At 33.3% G+C, this 20,008-nt stretch overlaps 1 protein-coding gene across 2 annotated transcripts; it reads right to left on the reverse strand.

Annotated features, from left to right (window-relative positions):
- Positions 1 to 1,383: 1,383 nt before the first annotated feature.
- Positions 1,384 to 19,478, reverse strand: LOC106099283 (ras-related protein Rab6). 2 transcript variants are annotated; one of them, XM_013277783.1, is made up of 6 exons: positions 19,157 to 19,478; positions 18,776 to 18,834; positions 17,085 to 17,244; positions 8,588 to 8,793; positions 8,194 to 8,260; positions 1,384 to 2,952 (listed from the first exon to the last, which is right to left on the reverse strand). In XM_013277783.1, the coding sequence occupies exons 1-6, from the start codon at positions 19,224 to 19,226 to the stop codon at positions 2,882 to 2,884; spliced, it is 633 nt and encodes a 210-aa protein (XP_013133237.1). In that variant the 5' UTR covers positions 19,227 to 19,478; the 3' UTR covers positions 1,384 to 2,881. The 2 variants fall into 2 exon arrangements, with proteins under 2 accessions (XP_013133237.1, XP_013133238.1); XM_013277784.1 differs by lacking the exon at positions 1,384 to 2,952 and adding an exon at positions 5,112 to 5,865 and having other exon boundaries at positions 19,157 to 19,469.
- Between the last annotated feature and the right edge of the window lie 530 nt (positions 19,479 to 20,008).

Raw genomic sequence — 20,008 nt, forward strand, 5'->3', positions numbered from 1 at the left:
CACGCCTGTTTTCTGTGTGGTCGTGGTATTGCACCGGGCGAGCCGGCCCATTCGTGCGAAGATGTTAAAGCGGGCTCTACCACTGTAAAATGTATTGTTAACTGTAAACCAGTTTTAAAAAAATTAAGATAATTTATTGTTAATACATTAAATATGAATCAAATGTAATTCATAATTGACAACCTTTTCACAGCTAAACTCCTCTAACTGTTATTTCATTACGTATCCATCTGTTCAAAATACTATTTGTACATAATTTTGAATAAATTTTACAAACTATTAGTGTCTTGATTCCAAAAAAACGTTCGTAATGTACCTTATTAAAAAAAGCTAACAACCGAGAGGCGATATTCTCTAGACCAGTGATTCTCAACCTTTTTTTTTGTCGCGGCACACATTTAACGATTTCAAAATTTGGCGGCACACAAAGAAAAATATAAAAATTATTTACTTACTACAACACACTGCATAGTTTATGACAAAAATTTGACGACACACTTTTGAAATTTGGCGGCACAGTGTTTGAAAATCACTGCTCTAGGCTGTAAGGTTTAAATTTGATTCTATTAACTAACCAAATAGATTACTGAGGGTAAAAAATAAAACATTTCAGATATTTAAAATGCTTTTAATATTTGGAATATTATGCTAATTTTAAATTAATAAACAATATTAACGAAGCTAAAGCAGGTCGCGTACATGCGATACAACCCAACACTTATCGAAACAATCATTGCATAAAAAATCAGATGGTGTCAATTTACTAAGAAATACCATCTTTAGACCGTTTCAGTAAACAGCGGCAGTGATACTGGATATCAGACGTACTAAACATTTTATATTTATCTTATATTTAAGTAAATAAACACCAAATTACATCAAGCTATCGTTCCGGCTTTGCCTAATATAAATCAACACATTAATAATTCACGTTAAAAATAAATATATTTATTTTTTTGTGCACATTGACGTTTATCTTAAAATTAAACCACAATTGATATTTTGATTTGGTTTAATATATTTGGTATAATGCTATTCAAATTTCAAAGCGGCTCGATCAAGTCGCTGATAGCAATAGTGAATATCAACACTGCAGTGATTCAAAGCTATTTCAGTGCAAAATAATTATAACTTAAATGAAAATAATACAAATAGAAAATAACAAAGTGAAAAAACACTAAATACTGCAAGATATATTTAGGGTACATAATCTCCCCTTACATACGTGTAACTCTTCTTAGGGAAATTCATAATTTTTATTCCGATGTTAATAATTATATGTTTAAAACGCAAATTTCATAAAACAGAATTTTCAATAACATAAAAATCAAAAAGTAACTTACCAATAATTTAATTGTTAACTAACAAACATATTTTTTGGTATTCATTAAGTTAATAAAAAACTCAAGATTTTTATCCAAAGAAAACATTTTCCTGCTGTATATTATCTTAATCTCCTTCTGTTTATAAAAACTAAAAACCGCCGCGCAATCTTGCTCCCCTATTCCTTGCCCGTGATGTCAATAATATTATACCCAGTCTTAAGTATTACCTAAACTTCTACATCAATATTAGAATAAACGCCGTTTACATTGTAAGAGTACAACATCGTGTAAATGCGCTTTCAAATGGTGCGTTATTCAGTACACCTGCACCAATTAGCACTCCCTAGACATTCCACGAACCTTAAGAACTCGAACCGCTCCAATCACAAGAATTAAAAAAACAATACTAGTAAGCAAAATCATTGGAGAAAATCACATATATATACAAAAGTGGTATCAACTTAACGACCCAAACAACGAGAATATTAAAATTGAACCATTATAATGCTTGTTCGTGTATTTTGAAATTCAACACGTAGTTGTGACGGCAAATAACCGTGCGGCATCACATATATCTATAGCGACCGAACTGCACTTTCATTCTACGTTGATTTGTGTCTTTAAAAGAATTTAAGATTAGCCTGTATTCATACATTTTAACGGTCATTTTGCCTCAATATTTATTGTGTAGCGGCCATTGTATTTTTATTAATTGGGTATAAAACATTGTATTACCAATTAGGCACAATTCAGTCGTAAATAATGATTTATATATAAATTCCACGGGTCATTAGCTTCAACTAAAAGTGTAAATTCAGTCCGATATTTCTACTGATACTATCAAAAATTGTGCTAAATATAACAAGAATCGAAATAGAAGAGATTTAGAATTACTTTCCTACTTGTAATCTACATAATACTGTAATGCTTTCGAGATCAGATAGCAAGAACTTCATTTTTGTGCTATACACAACTATGCAAAACGTCTCTCTAGCCCGTCTATCCGTGACTAACCGTATGGAAATGTGTAAACAATCCGATCTGTATTTGTGTAATGTAGAGTATCCAATATTATTCTACAATTATCCAACTAAGATATAACTCTAATACAAGACAAAGACAGCGAACAGGGTTTTCGGAAGTGCGCCTTATTCTACACCAACTACGACATACTCTTAGAGGTTATGAAAAACTAAAATTGGCGCGAAATAAAATTATATACGCACACGCATAAGGGTCTATACACACCGCGTAAAATATTCGCGAGAATGAGCGCCTATCTTGGTATCATCGTAGGCAAAAGGCAGATCCGTCATTATAAATGTGGTTTTTCATAATTATGTTGCCCGTCTAAAAAGAACACATAAGGCCAAATTGCTATCATATGGTAGTTATAGGTGTTTAATACGCAGTGTGTATAAAGCTTTAAGTAACTTCGACACAGCTACAAACAAGATTGACACTAGCTGTGTGTTGAGATCGCGTATGGGGTGCGTATGTCGACAGGGGGTTGGGGTGAAGCGTAGTGCGGGGTGCGGGCGGCGCGGGGGGAGCGCTCAGCACACGCAGCCACTCTCGCTGCCTTCCTGCTCGGAGCCCATCGGAGACTGCGTCTGCAGATCCACGGCTACACACGCTGGGTTAAGGATGTTATTACAAATTTAAATTTATATTATATAATAATTCAATACCATATCCGACTATTCACTTTTGTTATATTCGATGGAGTTTGATTGTGTGCAAAAGAATTTTAAATGTTACCAACACACTTAAATCAAAAAACGTAATTTTCTATAAACTAGTTCAGTAGATATTCAAAAGTATTTGTTCTTACACTGGACACTATTGAATTAAGGGTTAAAACGCACCATAATGTGTACTTTTAAATGTCAATTTATAGTTTATTATAGAGTGAAACTTTTTAACTATTACGAAAGTTCTCTTTGTACAAGATAAGAAACTGTAATAAAAAAAAACTATGCTTTAGTGTTTTAATGTTTTTATTTGAATCATAATCGGCGTGAGGTACTTGCTATTTACACATGTCAACATGGAGATTATCAAATCGAGCAGACATAACATCTACTAAAAAGGTGAAATCCTGAATCATCTGTCAAATACGGTACACAAAACAAGTCTTATACGGTCGACAAATTCATATATTGCTTAAAGAATTACAAAAAAAAAACTTGGAATTCACGAAATATTGCTCATCGTTCGGAAATATTACTAAAGATCATAATTCTACAATTATAAAGAAACAAAACATATATTAAATCACAATATAAACAATAAATCTATAATATTAAGAATCTCTTCAAAATCTGCAACGCCCATGTCCAAATATTACCGAATAGATAAAAGCTCGCTGGAATGACGCATCTCAAATATGTAAATTACATAATATATGTAAATGTCAAAAGGCTAGCGGTGAAATATCACTAATAGAAAAAAGATTAGTCATAAGATTTTTGCCTTAAGCACTAAAGTAATAAATAATACTTAACATATTACTGTGGGACCTCAGTTGCAAGTTATCGTAAATTATTACAAAACTGACTTTATCATATCGTCAAAAAAACTGTAGAATTCGGTAGTTTTCAGTACTCCACACAGAGGTCCACACAGACGCGTGCTATATACAACACAGAACTTCCAAAATGCTAACTGTTAACTACGCTTAGCGCACATCTCCCAATACACTGACGAAAACAGCTCTTCGTACTAACACACGGACGTCTTTCGAACGATTTTTTGTCGACGACTGTATATTTATATAGACAACGAGACGTCCGTCCGTCGACAGTATGTCGTCAAAAAGTATTTCGGAAGACGTCTGTGTGTTAGCATTTAAGTTTACTCTAACTTTTATTAATTTTATCGAAAGCATCTCGTTGATTGAAATGGTTATAAAGTAAGGCGTACGGCCTTGTTTACAAGTGTAGTGTCTTAAGTGTACATATTGCTTTATTCAATTGACATAATACAACGCAATAAGGCTACCATACGCGGACTATTCGAGTACTTCTCAAGCGTCATACCGGCATTTATCACCGGTCTGTGTATGGCGAACGCTGCTAATTGCAAACCGTGTATTAGCCCTTATTCATTCACCCATAGATAGAATGTATTGAATTGTAAGGCTTACAAGCTCAGTCTTATAGACCTAAAACAATAACAATCACACGGAAAGCAAATATTTTTAAACTATAGAACAATGTACGTTGGAAAAATTATTTGAAAGATGTACTTTTTGATTTTATTTTACTTTTACTATTTTCTTTACAATTTAAATTTATTAGTCATTAGCTTTCGCCCGCGACACTGTTCGCGTGGAATTAAAAAAAAAAAGTGAGGAGCCTATATGTTCTTCCAGACTATCCTCCACGTCTCTGCCAAATTTGATCGAGATCCGTTTAGCTGTTTAGGCTACAAACTCTAACAAACATCCATCCATCCATCTAAACTTTCGCATTTATAATATTAGTAAGCTTCAAATGAGACGTTTTTTTATTGATTTTTTCAAAGTTTTGTTCCAACGTACAATGTGGCTGTCAAGTGAAAGTACACTATCGACTAATATCACTAAGGCTGACACACAGAAGCGCATTTAGGTATTATCAGATCCGTTTTGTCGCCTTAAACAATGCTAACATAACCTCAAAATATATAAAAAACACAATATTACACGCCAAATTTAGTTATACCAACTTAAAAGTGTCAAATTAAAAAAAAATATTAACCATTCGTACAGCCAAAATATTTAAAATACATATTCTTTTAAAAAAAGTTTACAAACATATTTCCTCGTATTTAAGGCGACAAACACACATTATTGATTACACCATTTCATACATTACTGATTAACAAGATGGTTGAGCGATATTAAACCTTAAGACAATCGCAAAACGTTCCAATTTCCTTTCACACAACGCCAAGATCTTGGTAACCTAGTCCCTGTTACGATGTAGTTGCCTTCAGAGGTTCCCAATCTTCAGCAACAAACAGAATTCTCAGAAACTTAAAAATCCCCTAAAACCATAACCCTGACTGAAACTTTCAATTTCAATACAAATACAGCATTTCTGGAGATCTCAAGTTTTCCGACGTAAAGAATTATATCTTTATTGTTAGGAATATTTTGGCAAAAATATTCGATTCTTTTTCAAGTTATGATATTTATTTAATTAATACTGTACCGTACTATACTGTACTAAAGGGAACTGTACTATACTATAATGTACTATTGTATACAATTGGTTGTTTATAGATAATCTTTTCAAAACATCAACTGTTTATGACCTGTAAAATTTTACCAATAAAATTATATCTGATCTTACACGAGATATAACAATTTACGTCGGATTTAATATTGCTTATTGATATTTCGGTGTTCCTGTGGTGGCTAGGGAGCACTGAGCAACAGTAGGGCGGAGTGCGGAGGGCGGAGGGCGAGGGCGGAGTCCCGGGAGCTAGCAGGCGCAGCCGCTGTCGGGCTCCTTGCTGTCGCCGGGCGCCTGGCGCAGGATCACCTCGTGCACTACGCAGCATTAAGGAATATACTTCTAATAAAATATGGGCGAAAAATTAATTATTCACACTGTCCAAGATGGGAAACTAAATGTTAGAGCTTGCTCGCGATTTCGTCCGCGTGAGATTAAAACAAATTTAAAAATTGTCTATGTTACTCATAGATAAATTACCTTTTTCGTGGTGAAAGAATTTTTTAAAATCGGCTCAGTAATCACGTGAACCAAATACATACAAACGTACAAATCTTCTCTCTTTTTAATATTAAGGGCCTGTCCCAGCACTAGCTGATAGAATCTCAGGTAGCTTAAAAATGGCGTCACTGCCAGATAAGGGAAGAAAATCCGATATTTCGATCGCAAATTTTACATGTTCGACTGTTATCAGACAACTAGCTGTTCCCGTGCGACTTCAACTGCATTAAATTATGAAAATCATATATTGTTGTTTACATGTGTCAAATTATCAATTGCAAATGTCAAAATGACATGACATTATGACAAACCTTGACAACCTTGCTTCCTTGATGTTGACAGCAACTTATGGTCTCTTTCCCACATTAGGGTTTTTATCAAAAATATTTACCCCATAAGTTTAATGACGTGTAATATATAGCCTAAAGCGTGACGTAAGTGTAAATCTTTTTATTAAAAAAAGAATTATTCAAAAATATGCTGTAATTGCTGACATCTTAGGCAACAAAGAAGTATGTGTTTACGCTTTATTATAATAGTATAGAAGTATAGATTTACAATATGGTGGGACAGGTCCTTAGCATATTTTTGTTTGAAGTACATCTATAGATAGTTTACATTAAACTAAAAAGAAAGTCTGTCATCAAATATGATTTAAAGGTCATTGCACACAAGGCGTATTAATATTCAAGTTATATCTAAATTATAATTTAGCAAAATGGAACTTTAGTTAGATTTTTCATTCAGTTCACATAGTCAATAAAATCCTTAATATGCCGCATCTTGGACAGTGTATACAAAAATGAAATACAGGCTTTTAAGCCTTTTTACTTATGTTTCGATGATGTGTATGTAATTAACATTGTGCCATGCAAAAGATACTAAAGTTATGTTAAAATGACAGTTTATTTATACTAAGCTAAAGGAAGACAGTCATAAAGCTCTTAAAAATGTTACTAGAAAATTACACTTCTTAGAAACTTCATTGAAAAACTTATTCTATGTCCAACTAAGAAGTATAACTTTGTGTTAACTAAACAATATAAATGAATTTTCCACTTGCAATACACATGACAACAAAATGTTAAAGGTCATTTTCACTAACCAGTCCTTAAAGTGTTCATAGAAAAGTCTAGTTGGTTAAAGACCTAAACTAAATTATGAATTTAGGAGGTAGGAAATTGTTTTTTTTTGGTATTGGCCATTGTTTGCCTTGAGACATTTACAGATTCACCGGGCTTGAGGTGGCCGAGCGCATGGCGCTAAAAAACCTCGTTCATGAGTAACTTAGCTCGAGGGTTCCCTCAGGAGCCTCGGCATGAGCCGTTACTTCGTTATAATTACTGGATTGGTTAGATAATTGTTTCTAGAGCCCCTTTAAATACTGCTCAAGGACTAGTTGGTGAGAATGATCATAATTGTACATGTATTTTGTCCATGGAAAACACAAATAATACAATAATTCTACCCAGCAATATATAAAATAAATAAGCAAATGAAGGTACTGAAATAAAGGCAATGTTTACAAGTACGGGAAGATATTAGTAATGTTAAGTTTTACTTACAACATAGATGTTAACACGGTTTACCACCACCGACACACGCCGCGGGGGCGCCACTGGCGCAGCGCGATACAAACACAACGAGTGTAAGATTAGCAAAGAGAAAATCATATTTTTTTTAATTAAAAATTTATAAAAAACTCATATAAAAAATTAAATAGATATAGATCTTTTTACGTTAATTCCTTTATCATCTTTCTTATTAAGACTGGAAAAAAATTTGCTAATTTTTTAATACAATATTATACAAAAGGAAATTTTAAAACTTCGATTATTAAGTATAAATAATTAGGTGTTTAACAAACGATGTTATTTTGTCAGTTTGTATGTAGTCTTCTTTATCTAGTTTCTCATTACTAATCTTACACTGGAAAAATCTATTAAACACGTCCGTTCAAAAACACTCCGCGAACGTCCATTAGCCGTTATTTCGTATACAATATAGCGGTTACAAGTCCAATACATAAACAGTTACGTATATAAGTGTTCAAGTGCGTGTATGGCGCGGGTGATGTATGGGAGGAGTTTGTATGGCTCGTGTATGACGCTGTGTGTTAACAAGTGGTATGTAAAAAAGGATACTGTCTTCTGGAGGCTTGTTCTCCGCGGAGTCCATCCCGGGGAGGGCGGCGGCTACTCGCCGGAACAGCTGGAAAATACATTTTTAAGGGTAAATATGTGGACTGTAACGTTAGTGTTAACCTGCCTTTAGAAATACATGGATATCTAACTGACACAATGATACGCTAACTTTCGTCCGCGACTAACGCGTAGATATTAAAAAACAAATGTATGTAGCTTATGTGTTCTTCCCGACTATCCTCACTCAGTAGTTAAGGCTACAAACGAACATGCATTATATTAAGTAAGATTTAATTAGTGAAAAGTACTCTAAAGGACTCTAAGGGAAGGCTGTGTGTATCCACCCTATATAGACAGACAAGCAAAATCAAAACAATCAATAACTAATGATTACCTGTTTCACATTGTATCCAGCTTTGGCACTAGTCTCAATAAACATGACGTTGAGTTCGCGCGCCTTGCGGTCTCCATCCTCAGTGGACACCTGCCGCTTATCCGACAGATCAGTCTTATTACCGACCAGCATTATGATCACGTCGGAACCACGCTCCGTGCGGACATCATCGATCCACTTCGACGTCTGGTGGAATGAGTTTGCATCTGCAAAGAACATGGAAACAATCATTAGTTATTGACTCTGAAAGAATACATAAAGCAAATCGTTATTAAAACATAACAAAAACATTATGTGACGTCATAAGTCTAAGTAAACCATAGTTTGAGGTCTAACTTTTTCAAAAATATCGATCTTAGCGCATTAATATTCAGCGTCTAGAGTTAGGGCGTTGTCGTGACGCACCAGGCTAGCTCTGACGGACAGCTTTACGAGCAATTAGCGTCGCTTTATCGCCTTTATAGGCGGCCTACAGACGAACAGCAATCGTAAAACATGCTTGTTTTACAGTTGCTCAAACAGATCGTAAAACAATTAATGATGTTACAAAACATACAAAGACATTGATTGAGTCAAACCTGAGATAAAGGGCTTTATATTAACAGCGTTTTTAAATCTACGTTAGTTTTGTGATGAAGCAATTTATCTTTTATTAGCCGACATTAAAACGTGAAATGACCTCATCTTCATTTCAGGTTCACGGACATTTGTATAAATTAATTCAATCATTTGCATAACATATAAATGTTTGATTATTTAGAGATAATGTTTATAACATTACAATGCTGTATATTTACGGCTCAGAGGCTTGCAATGAAATCCACCCGCGTAATACTATTGTACGAATGTAATGAACACTAAGGATTATATGTGAGGCGGAAACAATACCGTGTATAGAGCTTCTGACAAAGTATATGATACTAAATATATGATAGGCTTAATGTCTTTTATGAAAGCGTTAGAAAACACCGCAATTTTAGTTCGTTTCTATAGAATCTGTAGAAAACTATCTAATCTACACTAGAATGTATAGACATAAAACTAATAGAAAATACAATCTAACCAGATTGATTTTATTACTTCAAAATTCATATATCGTTGAAAAACATTTTCATTCCGTTCGTATTGGACCATCGAAACTTTTCATAAAGTTTTTTTTATTTTAATAAAAGTATACCAGTTTCACGCTGGCTTTTCCAATAAAGCAAAAAGGTTTCGCGAACGGCCCATTTAGTAAATATTTGCCCAACGTCAATGTCAGGTCGTACAACTAAACCAAGTTTGTCAAACACTTTCCAACAAATCACAGACGCGAAAGGCATTTAATCAACTCTAATTACACAGGTTAATTTAGTAATCATTCTTAATTAAACCGCAGGTATTTAAGTTCTTTAAGTACGGTAACTTAGATTATATGTCTACTGGATTTGACTTTTGAAGAATGCCATATAATTCCTTGGAGCCAGTAGTCGATATGGCATGCGAGGATGGGGAATCGCCCAGGGCGAAAGATATAAATGGGCGTATAAATCTCGCCCTAGGGTGGTAGCAATAATAAGTTTATATCGTGCCACAGCAGGATTTCGCAATCAATTGTTTTTAAAATAAGTATTGCATGTTTGAAACCAAATGCGTTCCGTACATTTTATTTTAACTTCCTGCGTAAAATACTTTATTAATTAAAATAAATTTAAAATTTCATAAAAGAGTACTTAGATAATGCAAACAGAAGCTGTGGAGCGGTTATTTTTAATGTAGGACACGTTTTATCTAACCTAGTTTTTAACAGTTGCTACACTAATTATAAACAGCAATATCTCATTTAAATGCGATGTTTTAGACGTTGTTTCGATTATACAAACTAGTAACCATTCCAACTGAATTCAAGCAAAATCTTACAAACATTATAAATGCGAAAGTTTAAATAGATGGAGGTTTGTTGGAGCTTGTAACCTAAAAGACCAAACGATCTCGACGAAATTTAGCACAATTGTAGAACTTAGTCTGGGATTTCTGCTTACTAATTTGAATAGACGCGGAAATCGCGGACAAAACAAGTCATGTACATTTTCCTATAAACGCTATGACTCTGTTTTAAATTATAATTTCATTAAAAAAACTTCCACCACATCAATTTTTGTCGCAATGCCGTATGTAGACTATTAAACTTGGCCGGCTGTAATACACTGGATGAAACTTAGGCTCTGTCTAGACATCTATTGACATTAATAGCCACATAAAAACATTATTTATTTATACAACTATTCTATGTGTCTTTCAGTTTATTTTATTAATTAAATAAAAACACATTTAAACACACTGCTGTGCATAGTTATTAGAACAAGAGGGAATACATAATGAGGACGTAGCAGAGTTTATTTCGTATTTATGCATTTCAATGCATTCTTGTGTTGATATTTTTAAATATTATATTCAGACGTATTAACTATAGTATGTAAGATAGAGTACCCGAATAAGGTTTTGATGTTGCGTCACAAAATTATACTTTGATGTGTAAAAATGGTAAAGCGAAATAAATCACAGACCTCTTTCTAGGGGCCTCCTCCCACTTTATATCCTACACAAGAGCAGTTCAACAGAAATTTAAAAAGTCAAGGTTACCTTAAACTCATAAATCTAGCGATGTTTTATTCAATTAAAGCAATGAGTAATATTTTTGTCACACGTTTACATTAAAAATTTATAAACGAAAATAATTGAAGTGCAAAAATTATTTGGCCCGGTGTACCCGTGGGATGTGTCGCACGATATATCGCAAGTTTTACGCGACTGCCTTACTCCCACTGCCAACATACAAACATGTTATCTGCCTCTCTCGCTCACTGCCACCAGTACACGTTTTTACGTAAATTGCAATCTCACGGTAAGGTAGAGTCGACGTTTGTGTTCCCATCCCACAACTTTCCATTAACGACGCACTTGTCTTTTTGTGGCGTGTCTCAATGGACTGCTATACGCACATACTTTTTTTTTAAATTTGAACAGTTCATCTTACGAAGCCATCGGATGTTGCCATTGCCAGTATTAAATACTTGAGTTAAAAATGTGTCATCTACATTGTATGCCTACTGAAAACGTGTATAAAACTATTTTACGTATGTTCTTAAGAATTTAGAAATGTTTGTTACTGTAATAAATAAAACATATCTATGACGGAGCTAGATAACCAACTTAATAATCTTACAATCTATCCAGATTAGTACATCTATTGTCATTTTAGACCTACAGGACAAATCCTGAATTGTACTTTAACATCGTCACCCTTTATAAAATTTAGCGTGATTTAAAAAGGAAACTTCCTTTCAAAGTGCTTTCCTGTACTCTTCTTAGAATACTTAAGCATGCATTAAGCTTCCGCGACAAGGCATCAACTATAAAATAAATTAACTCGCTTTCTTGCCAGACACTCGCTAATGTTACATCATTAAAAAATTCAAGTCACATCAGTTCGTTGACCCCGATATGTTGGTCATGGCTATTTTTTGACAATAATAACATACTAGCTTTCGCTCGCACCTCCGTCTGCGTGAAAACAAAAATAAGTAGCCTATGTGTTCTTCCAGACTATGTTCTACATATGGGCTAAATTTCATCCAGATCCGTTCAGCCGTTTAGAATACAAACTCTAACAAACATATGGATGTTGGATGGCCATCCATCTAAACATGCATTTAAAATATTAGTTATAAAGTAGCATTCTGTTCTCCTAAAAAACTTTTGACATTATCATTTAAGTTGTGCAAGTATTTTATATTACAACTAAAAAATTGTATTTGAAAACTGTTTCAAGAGTTACAAGCTTTTGCATTTGCATGTTATTTTACTTCAGAGATTTTAGAATTTTATAGAAATTCTTAACTAACAAAATTAATATACAAAATAATATTTATCTAAATCTAGAAGTTTTCCAGCGAGACTGTGACTTACGTAACGACTCAGTAAAAAGTAAAGAAACCGATTTATTGTGCGGGGGTATAAAAGATTGCAACGTGCAAGTCTCGACTGCAACAATAGGTGGTGTGAAAAGATTCGATTGCAGCCTGTAACGCTGAAAGTGTGCCGGCGACCTCGCACCGCACACGACGCCGGAATACTAGAAGTAGAAGGTTACACATAATCGATCGTTAAAATACTCCTGAAACACAGCTACATATGGATTTTCCTATATTTAAAATATGGTATTTTTTATCATTCGTGACGTCATCTTGTACACGGGTAGAGGTAGCCCTAGATAGAGATGGATGGATTGCGTGAAAGGTGAAATGATCAAGGGAGTGATGACTGAGATGACGGATGATACAGTTATTTGGAGGACGAAAACCCGGTGTGCCGACCGAGAGTAGGGTAAAATAGTGAACATGATGACGTAATTTTATACAAGACCTATTTGAAGATAAAATACACAAAGTAAGCATGTTTTCACCTCAGACTCACTCTTTGTTTGATTAAATCGACAGTAAACATGCAATATTACGACTAAGCTAACTATATTAGATACTACTTTAGCAAAATTTCACATCTTGCAATAACCTTAAACTATTGCGCTGTTATGCGCATATTTTGTTCGAAACGCCAAAATAACAGCCAAATATCTCTGGCAATTAAAACATTCAATTCCAATGTATCATAATGTAGGAAACGTAGTACTATTTTCATGTCTGCAATAAAACAACTTACATTGTAATCCAAAGGGGTAGGCAGTGACCACAGACTTCCATTTGACGTACTCCACCATTTTCCATACCATTTCTAGTCATATAAATTTTTATAGAGCGTACAAAACATTCAATATAATAATGTAAATGAGTTGAGAGTGAATTTTAAGCGCTGACGTAATATGGCCCGTCGAAAATTCAAAGCGCGTAACATTGCAATAAAAGTAACAGTTTTTACGGAACGAGTTACATAGTACCTCGTAATGTTTTATTTCCTTGATAAAGTCATTTTAAGTAATATATTTAAACTGTAAATTGTCATTTAACAGAGAAATGGACTATCTGAAGCAACACAAATCTAGAAAATCTACCAAGTTTCTAAATACAGTTTTCTATACTAATATTAATCAGTGAGTAACTTAGGCTATATTTTTAATTATCTTTTAATTTTACGCGGACGAAGTCACGAGCAACAGCTAGTCTATAATACACTCGACATGATTCAGTTCTGAATATGTCTATGAATTCATGAATGAATTACAAAACGGATACGATGCATTCGCCTGCCATAATATTAAAAAGGGAGTCCGCGATTTGGATGTATCACTACAATGCTTCCGAATGTACTGAGTGTTATCTATACAAAGTTACTTTTGAGTCCATCTATTATTTTTATATCAAACACTTTATCAACTGTGATATTTGATAGAAACATGACTTTGCCATATTAATAAAGGTTAATTATTAGATATATTTCGAGCCACGTTGAGTCAGACTCACCTTTAATCAACACCGAAGTGGCAATAATGTGAATATACGGAGTTTTTAGCGTTGCTTAATTCATTCCAAGATTCCCACATTTTTTGTGTGGGCTAACATTTGTATTTTTTGACGACATCTTACTTTTTTCTAATATTATAAATGCGAAAGTTTCGATGAATGGATGGATGGATGTTTTTTACAGTTTGTAGCCTAAACGGCAGAACGGATCTGGATAAAATTTGGCATAGGTATAGAGCATAGTCTGGAAGAACAAATAGGCTACTTACTTTTGTTTCTATGCAGACTTAGTCGCGTGCGAAAACTAGTCTATGATATATATTTCGTCAACAAGTAAAATATATTGTACCTATCATTATTATGTCATAATCATTATTATAGATAAAATCTCTAGTTAGTCACACAATATGACTAATAACGACCTTCGATGTTAATTATCAGAGAGTCCATAATTTGCGTATGAATACGAAATTGTGAAAAGCTAACTATAAATACTCTTTTTGTATAATTTGTAAAAAAAAAACAATCATTACAGTCTTTCCAGCAAGAAATACAGGATAAGAGGAAGACAGACTTTTGTAAAAAGAAACGTAAACCGTGAAAATGTAAATCAACAGGGATGTCAAAATGTTGACTTTATAATCTGTGGATGCTACGAGTACACTGTTTACGGTACTGGTTCATTGAACTGCGGTGGGTCAAGTGGCAGTGCAGCCAACTCCTGTCGGCTTTCATCGTCTACGACTGGATAACCGACATGTACCGTGACGTCATCCGCATGCTATTTGATTTTTAATTAGCTTTCACGACTCATCTAAATCAGGGTATACAGAATTAATATTCTCTGTAACTTCTGAAGTAAATTTCCATAATAAGTACAACTGACGATGAAATTAATATTTTTCGTTACGTTATATGTCGTGGTATATAAACTAATGGGGAAGAGACAATTATGAATACAATTGGTATTGGAAAGATCTCTTATTTGTAAATATTTCATCCACTTGAAACTGTACTTTCTTTTTTATTACATTTTCTGCACTAATATTATAAAAGCAAATTGTATTTTCGGATTTTGTATGTATCGAAATAACTCAGAAACTACTGGGCCGAATTCAAAAATTCTTGCACCATTAAAAAGCTATGTTGTCAGTAACATAGGCTAAGTAGTTTTCTATTTTCTATTTCCACGCGGAAGCCGCAAGGCACAGTATTTAATACACCTATAAATTGTACGAGACAAAAATACAAAATGTGTACCAACGCGTGTATGTTGAATAATACAGTCAAATGAAACTGCAACAGATAGTCATACAAGATGTACCGGAGTTCAACTTTAGTCGCCGGGTGTACCTCGCCTCGGGAAAGAAAATCGATGTTGAGCGGACTCGTAAAAATGTTTAATAAGCTTCGGGCAAGGCTCGGCTCCGTAACTACGTCAGAAAACGTAAATAAAGTAAATATATCTTTTACGTACAACTTTACTGGTGAAATGTTACCAGGCGAACTTGACAGTGGAAACTGACACTTATTGACAAATATAGTAACTTATATATTAAATATACATCATAATGCAATTTTTTATTCATATACTATCTTTCGTCCGGGGCTCCGTCCACGTATAAAAAAAAAAATCAGTAGCGAATGTGTTCTTCCAGACTATGCTCTACATCTATGCTAAATTTAATCGAAATCTGTAACAAACATCTATCCATCCACTCATCTAAACTTTCGCATTTGTAATATTAGAATGAAGTATGTTTACGATTACCTCAGCCAGGTCTCGAAGTATTTAGGTAAGTAGTTAGGCTTTTTGGCAAATACAAGTTACTGTCTTTTATATTACTATAACAGATTTTATTGTTAAAGTACTATAAAACAAGTTATAACATCTGAAGACTGACACACATATTGTGGTGACAACGCAAGGCCACTCGTTACTCACCGCAAATGCAATGCGATACAGTCTAGGAATACTAACCTTGTAATAAAGTCATTGTTAATCTCAAATTATAATCGTAATATATATTTTTAATTGGCTTTCGACAACACTAAGTGCACTAAGGTAGTGAAAGGTAATTTTAGTAGAGAAAACTTAGACTGTTAACGCAAATACTGACGTTTCAAATGCACCAACTTACAACACAAATAATCAATATTTTTTCGATCTATTTTTCCATTTTAAGAGATCTTTATTTTAAAGATTTACGGGGAAACGAAATATCAAACAATTTTCCGAGTGTTTATCTCGTTTACTTTAACAGTATTCACGACGTTTAGAGTGCTTTGCGGCACTCGCGGCCACGAGAGGTCTGAGATCTACCTTCTTGACATACATAGATAGTCGTTACAGCGGGGTTAAAATTTTCATATTTAAAGTCAATCATACCCAAATAGAGGATCATTTACATTATTTCAGAACCATAATTATTTGTTACTAGCTGTTCCCATGTGGCTTCTTCCGCATGAAATTATAAAAAAAGTATTGTTTTGTTTACATTTGTCATTATCAAGTGCAGATGTCAAAATGACGTGACATGAGAATTCATGGCAATCTTACTTCCTTGATGTTGACAGCAACTTATGGTCTCTTTCCCTCATTAGGGTTTTTATCCAAAATGTTTACCCCCTAAGTTTAATGGCGTGAAAATATATAGCCTTAAGTGTGACGCAAGTGTAGGGCTTTTTATTAAAAAAGTAATTACTCAAAAATATACTGTTATTGCTGACATCTTACGCCACAAAGTCCTGTTTGTTTACGCTTTATTATATTAGTAGATTGTAAAAGATTTTCCGAAGGACGAGGCGCGATTGGGCGACCGTTTAGGGCGCTGGTAAGAAAGGGATGTCAAAGGTTTGTTAATTACAGTCTCATATAGCAGTATTTACAATAACTCAAAATTTTCATGGCGCTCGTAGCTAAAACCGGTACTAATAATTCTACAGTAATATTTTTAAATTTACACTTAGTTAAAATGAATAATAAATATTTATAATGACCTAAGTTAATAAATTTTTAGCTAGAATATAATGTTACTTACTGGTAATATCATAGACAACAACAGCAACTGTAGAGTCCCGGATGTACGAAGGTATAAGGGATCGGAATCGCTCCTGACCCGCTGTATCCCAAAGCTGCAGCCGCACCGTGCGGTCCTCAAGGTACATTGTCTTCGACAGGAAATCAATACCGATTGTTGCCTACAAAGAAAATTATTTTGAAACATTTTCCAATTTGACTACTGATATTTCTATTGATAGTAACTGAAATGTTTTTATTTATTTTAAGATTAAATGAATAAATTGGAATAAAAAAGTAAACAAAAATCATTTTATTTTTATTAATTTACATTACAGTTTACTGCAAACTTCATTATAAGTGAGATAAAATTACCCACACAAAGGATAACTGAAAAGCAGTGGTCAGTCAATATTGACTATTTGGATTGCATTGTTAACACTGGCCACCGACAAAGACTATTTAAAAATGTAATAAAAAGTAAAGTATGTTTTGAGGTGTAAAACAAGTGCAAGATGTGACATGAAGAAAATAAGAATGTAAAATGTGAGCTCTGTAATTCAATTGTATATTTTGGGTTATAGTAAATAAAAAAAGAAGTCATAAAATTCAAGATGGTACTAGTTTACATTTATTCAAGCAGTTCTATGACATCCTAAGTTCTACATTTACTTTGATATGACATTACCATAATTGAAGAATATTCCAAATACTGTGTTATCTAGGGTTCAATACAAGTTGTATTATAGTGACTATACTTAGCCAATACTTAATTTAGTAACTTAGTATTGAAATATGGTAAACCATTATCACATTATCTCAAGCCCCTTTTAAATGCTAAAATTGATTAACATAATTTAAAGAACATCATAAAACACTTTAATATTCATGTACTATTTATTGTTCATATAATTACATTGTAAAAAAAGATATATTATCTGATAAATTGAAATAACAAACTTAAGGAATCCAAGGACAGAATTAACTTAACACTTTTAGTACTATTAAAATTATATCACGTTCCTGGAGACTTTGTAGGGCTTAATATGTTAAAAGCTACACCAAAAGGATCTGTCCATTAGTCCAAATTATTATTGAAATTTACGTATCTTTTTCTAAACATAGGTTATGTTTTTATGAGTCTTGATTAATTTATAACTGTAGTAAAAATAATTAATCATAACTCTCCGTTTCACTTAATTTACCACTTGATGTTAAGTAAATCATAAAAAAGACAGTTGCACCTGTTTCTTGTTAAGTAATTTTTTGATTCAGAATACTATTATGAATGTACATATGATGAAATAACTTGAACATATTCTTATGACATCTGTGCAAATAAGTGTAAAGTGCAATGTTGTAATAAAGTGAAAGTAAGTAACTTTAAGAAATACAAATGATTCTTGTATCATAAATGATCACCAATTATAAATTCCAACAGTAATAAATTACTTTAATTAGATCACATAAGAATAACAAATTAGTACATCACGGAACTGACTCAGAAAAATTGAGTACAATTTATTGTATACACTTCATTACAGTTTGCAAAAAATACATTTCTGCATAAAAACATGAAACTCTGTTCATATAAAATACGAAGTGTTTAAACTTTTTCTATGAATAAATATGTAGCAATGTGATATTAAATTTAACAGGTGTATTAATTTAGTAGTAGCGTAAATACACAAAAAAACAGATTTAATGACTCACCTGGTAAGTATTATCGAAACTATCGTACATGAACCTTGTGATCAGCGAAGTCTTGCCCACTGCAAAACACAAGACCAGTGTGAATACGCCAAAACGGTCCACGAGTTATTATCAAAAGCCAATTGATATAGAAGCCGAGAGGTTGCGTGAGAATTTCATATAGTTCTAATGATGCCATTCGTAACCTACATCTCAGAACAGCAGTATTATAAAGCCAAATCAATTTACAATTGCAGCACATTTCCAGTGGAGTTAACGATCAATTATTTATAGAAAAACATCAATTATTTCATGATTTTGGTAGTAACATAAATACGTGTCGTAAACCTAAAATCTATGTATTAAAAATGTACGACGGAAAAATTTTCGACGGCCACTTACCGCTTTGCTCTCCAAGAAAAACGAGCTTGAATTTACGTAACGGGTTACCGAATTCACCAGAAGCAGACATCGTGAGGGATATAATTACTTTAGTACGCTAAACTATAATTTCACAGTAATTCTTATCACAGAAAACTACATGAACAATGACAGTTCGGGTCGGGCCACTCCTGCGGCACACACGAGCGCAGCGCCGCCACGTTACGGCAGACTGACGGCACAATGTTTGAGCCAACTCAGCAATATTTTAATATTGAATGATATTAGTTTCACTAACGTTTAGAACACAATTTTATAAAAATGATTTGCTAACACATTATAAAGGCAAAATGTTATTGTGTAATAAGTCCAGTCAAAATAATATCGACTTTTGTTTCGAAAATAGCAAACTGATCGAATTCAGAACGCACCTTTACGTCAAATTTTAAAGTTGCGTTCATGTAAAAAAAATCGATCGACGATTTTATGTAATTTCAAATTGATATTTATTATACGTATTATTGACTACATTTTATAAGAAGTCCTACTGTTTATTCTTATTCAAATTCTGAAACATGGTCAGTCAAATACGAATCAAATAAGGATAAACAAACTAAAAGGCCTTTGTACAATTAAAAATCATTTATTTTTAAAACTTTACTAACAATAAAATATTTACAAAATAATTTGAATTATCACAAAATTTCGACTCAACGTCTTTCAATAACAAGCTAGTTTAGGTACTCATTTTCATTGCGTTTACACTTTTTCTTGTTCATAGTAACCAGAAGAAAAAAGTTGTTATATTTTCATAGCCTATCAATAGAGTAGATTAATATATTTAGTTTTGACACACCCAGTTATAAATGCCAT

Source organism: Papilio polytes, unplaced genomic scaffold (genome assembly GCF_000836215.1).
Source record: "Papilio polytes unplaced genomic scaffold, Ppol_1.0 DF824135.1, whole genome shotgun sequence".
Lineage (NCBI taxonomy): Eukaryota > Metazoa > Arthropoda > Insecta > Lepidoptera > Papilionidae > Papilio > Papilio polytes.

Bases quoted from the DNA above. Each gene is read 5' to 3' on its own strand.
- LOC106099283 (XM_013277783.1), bottom strand. From the start codon at position 19,226: ATGTCTGCTTCTGGTGAATTCGGTAACCCGTTACGTAAATTCAAGCTC. The intron at 18,835-19,156 runs GTAAGTGGCCGT...TGTGTTTTGCAG, and splicing joins TTTTCTTGGAGAGCAAAGCG to TGGGCAAGACTTCGCTGATC. The intron at 8,261-8,587 runs GTAATCATTAGT...TGTATTTTCCAG, and splicing joins CTGGATACAATGTGAAACAG to CTGTTCCGGCGAGTAGCCGC.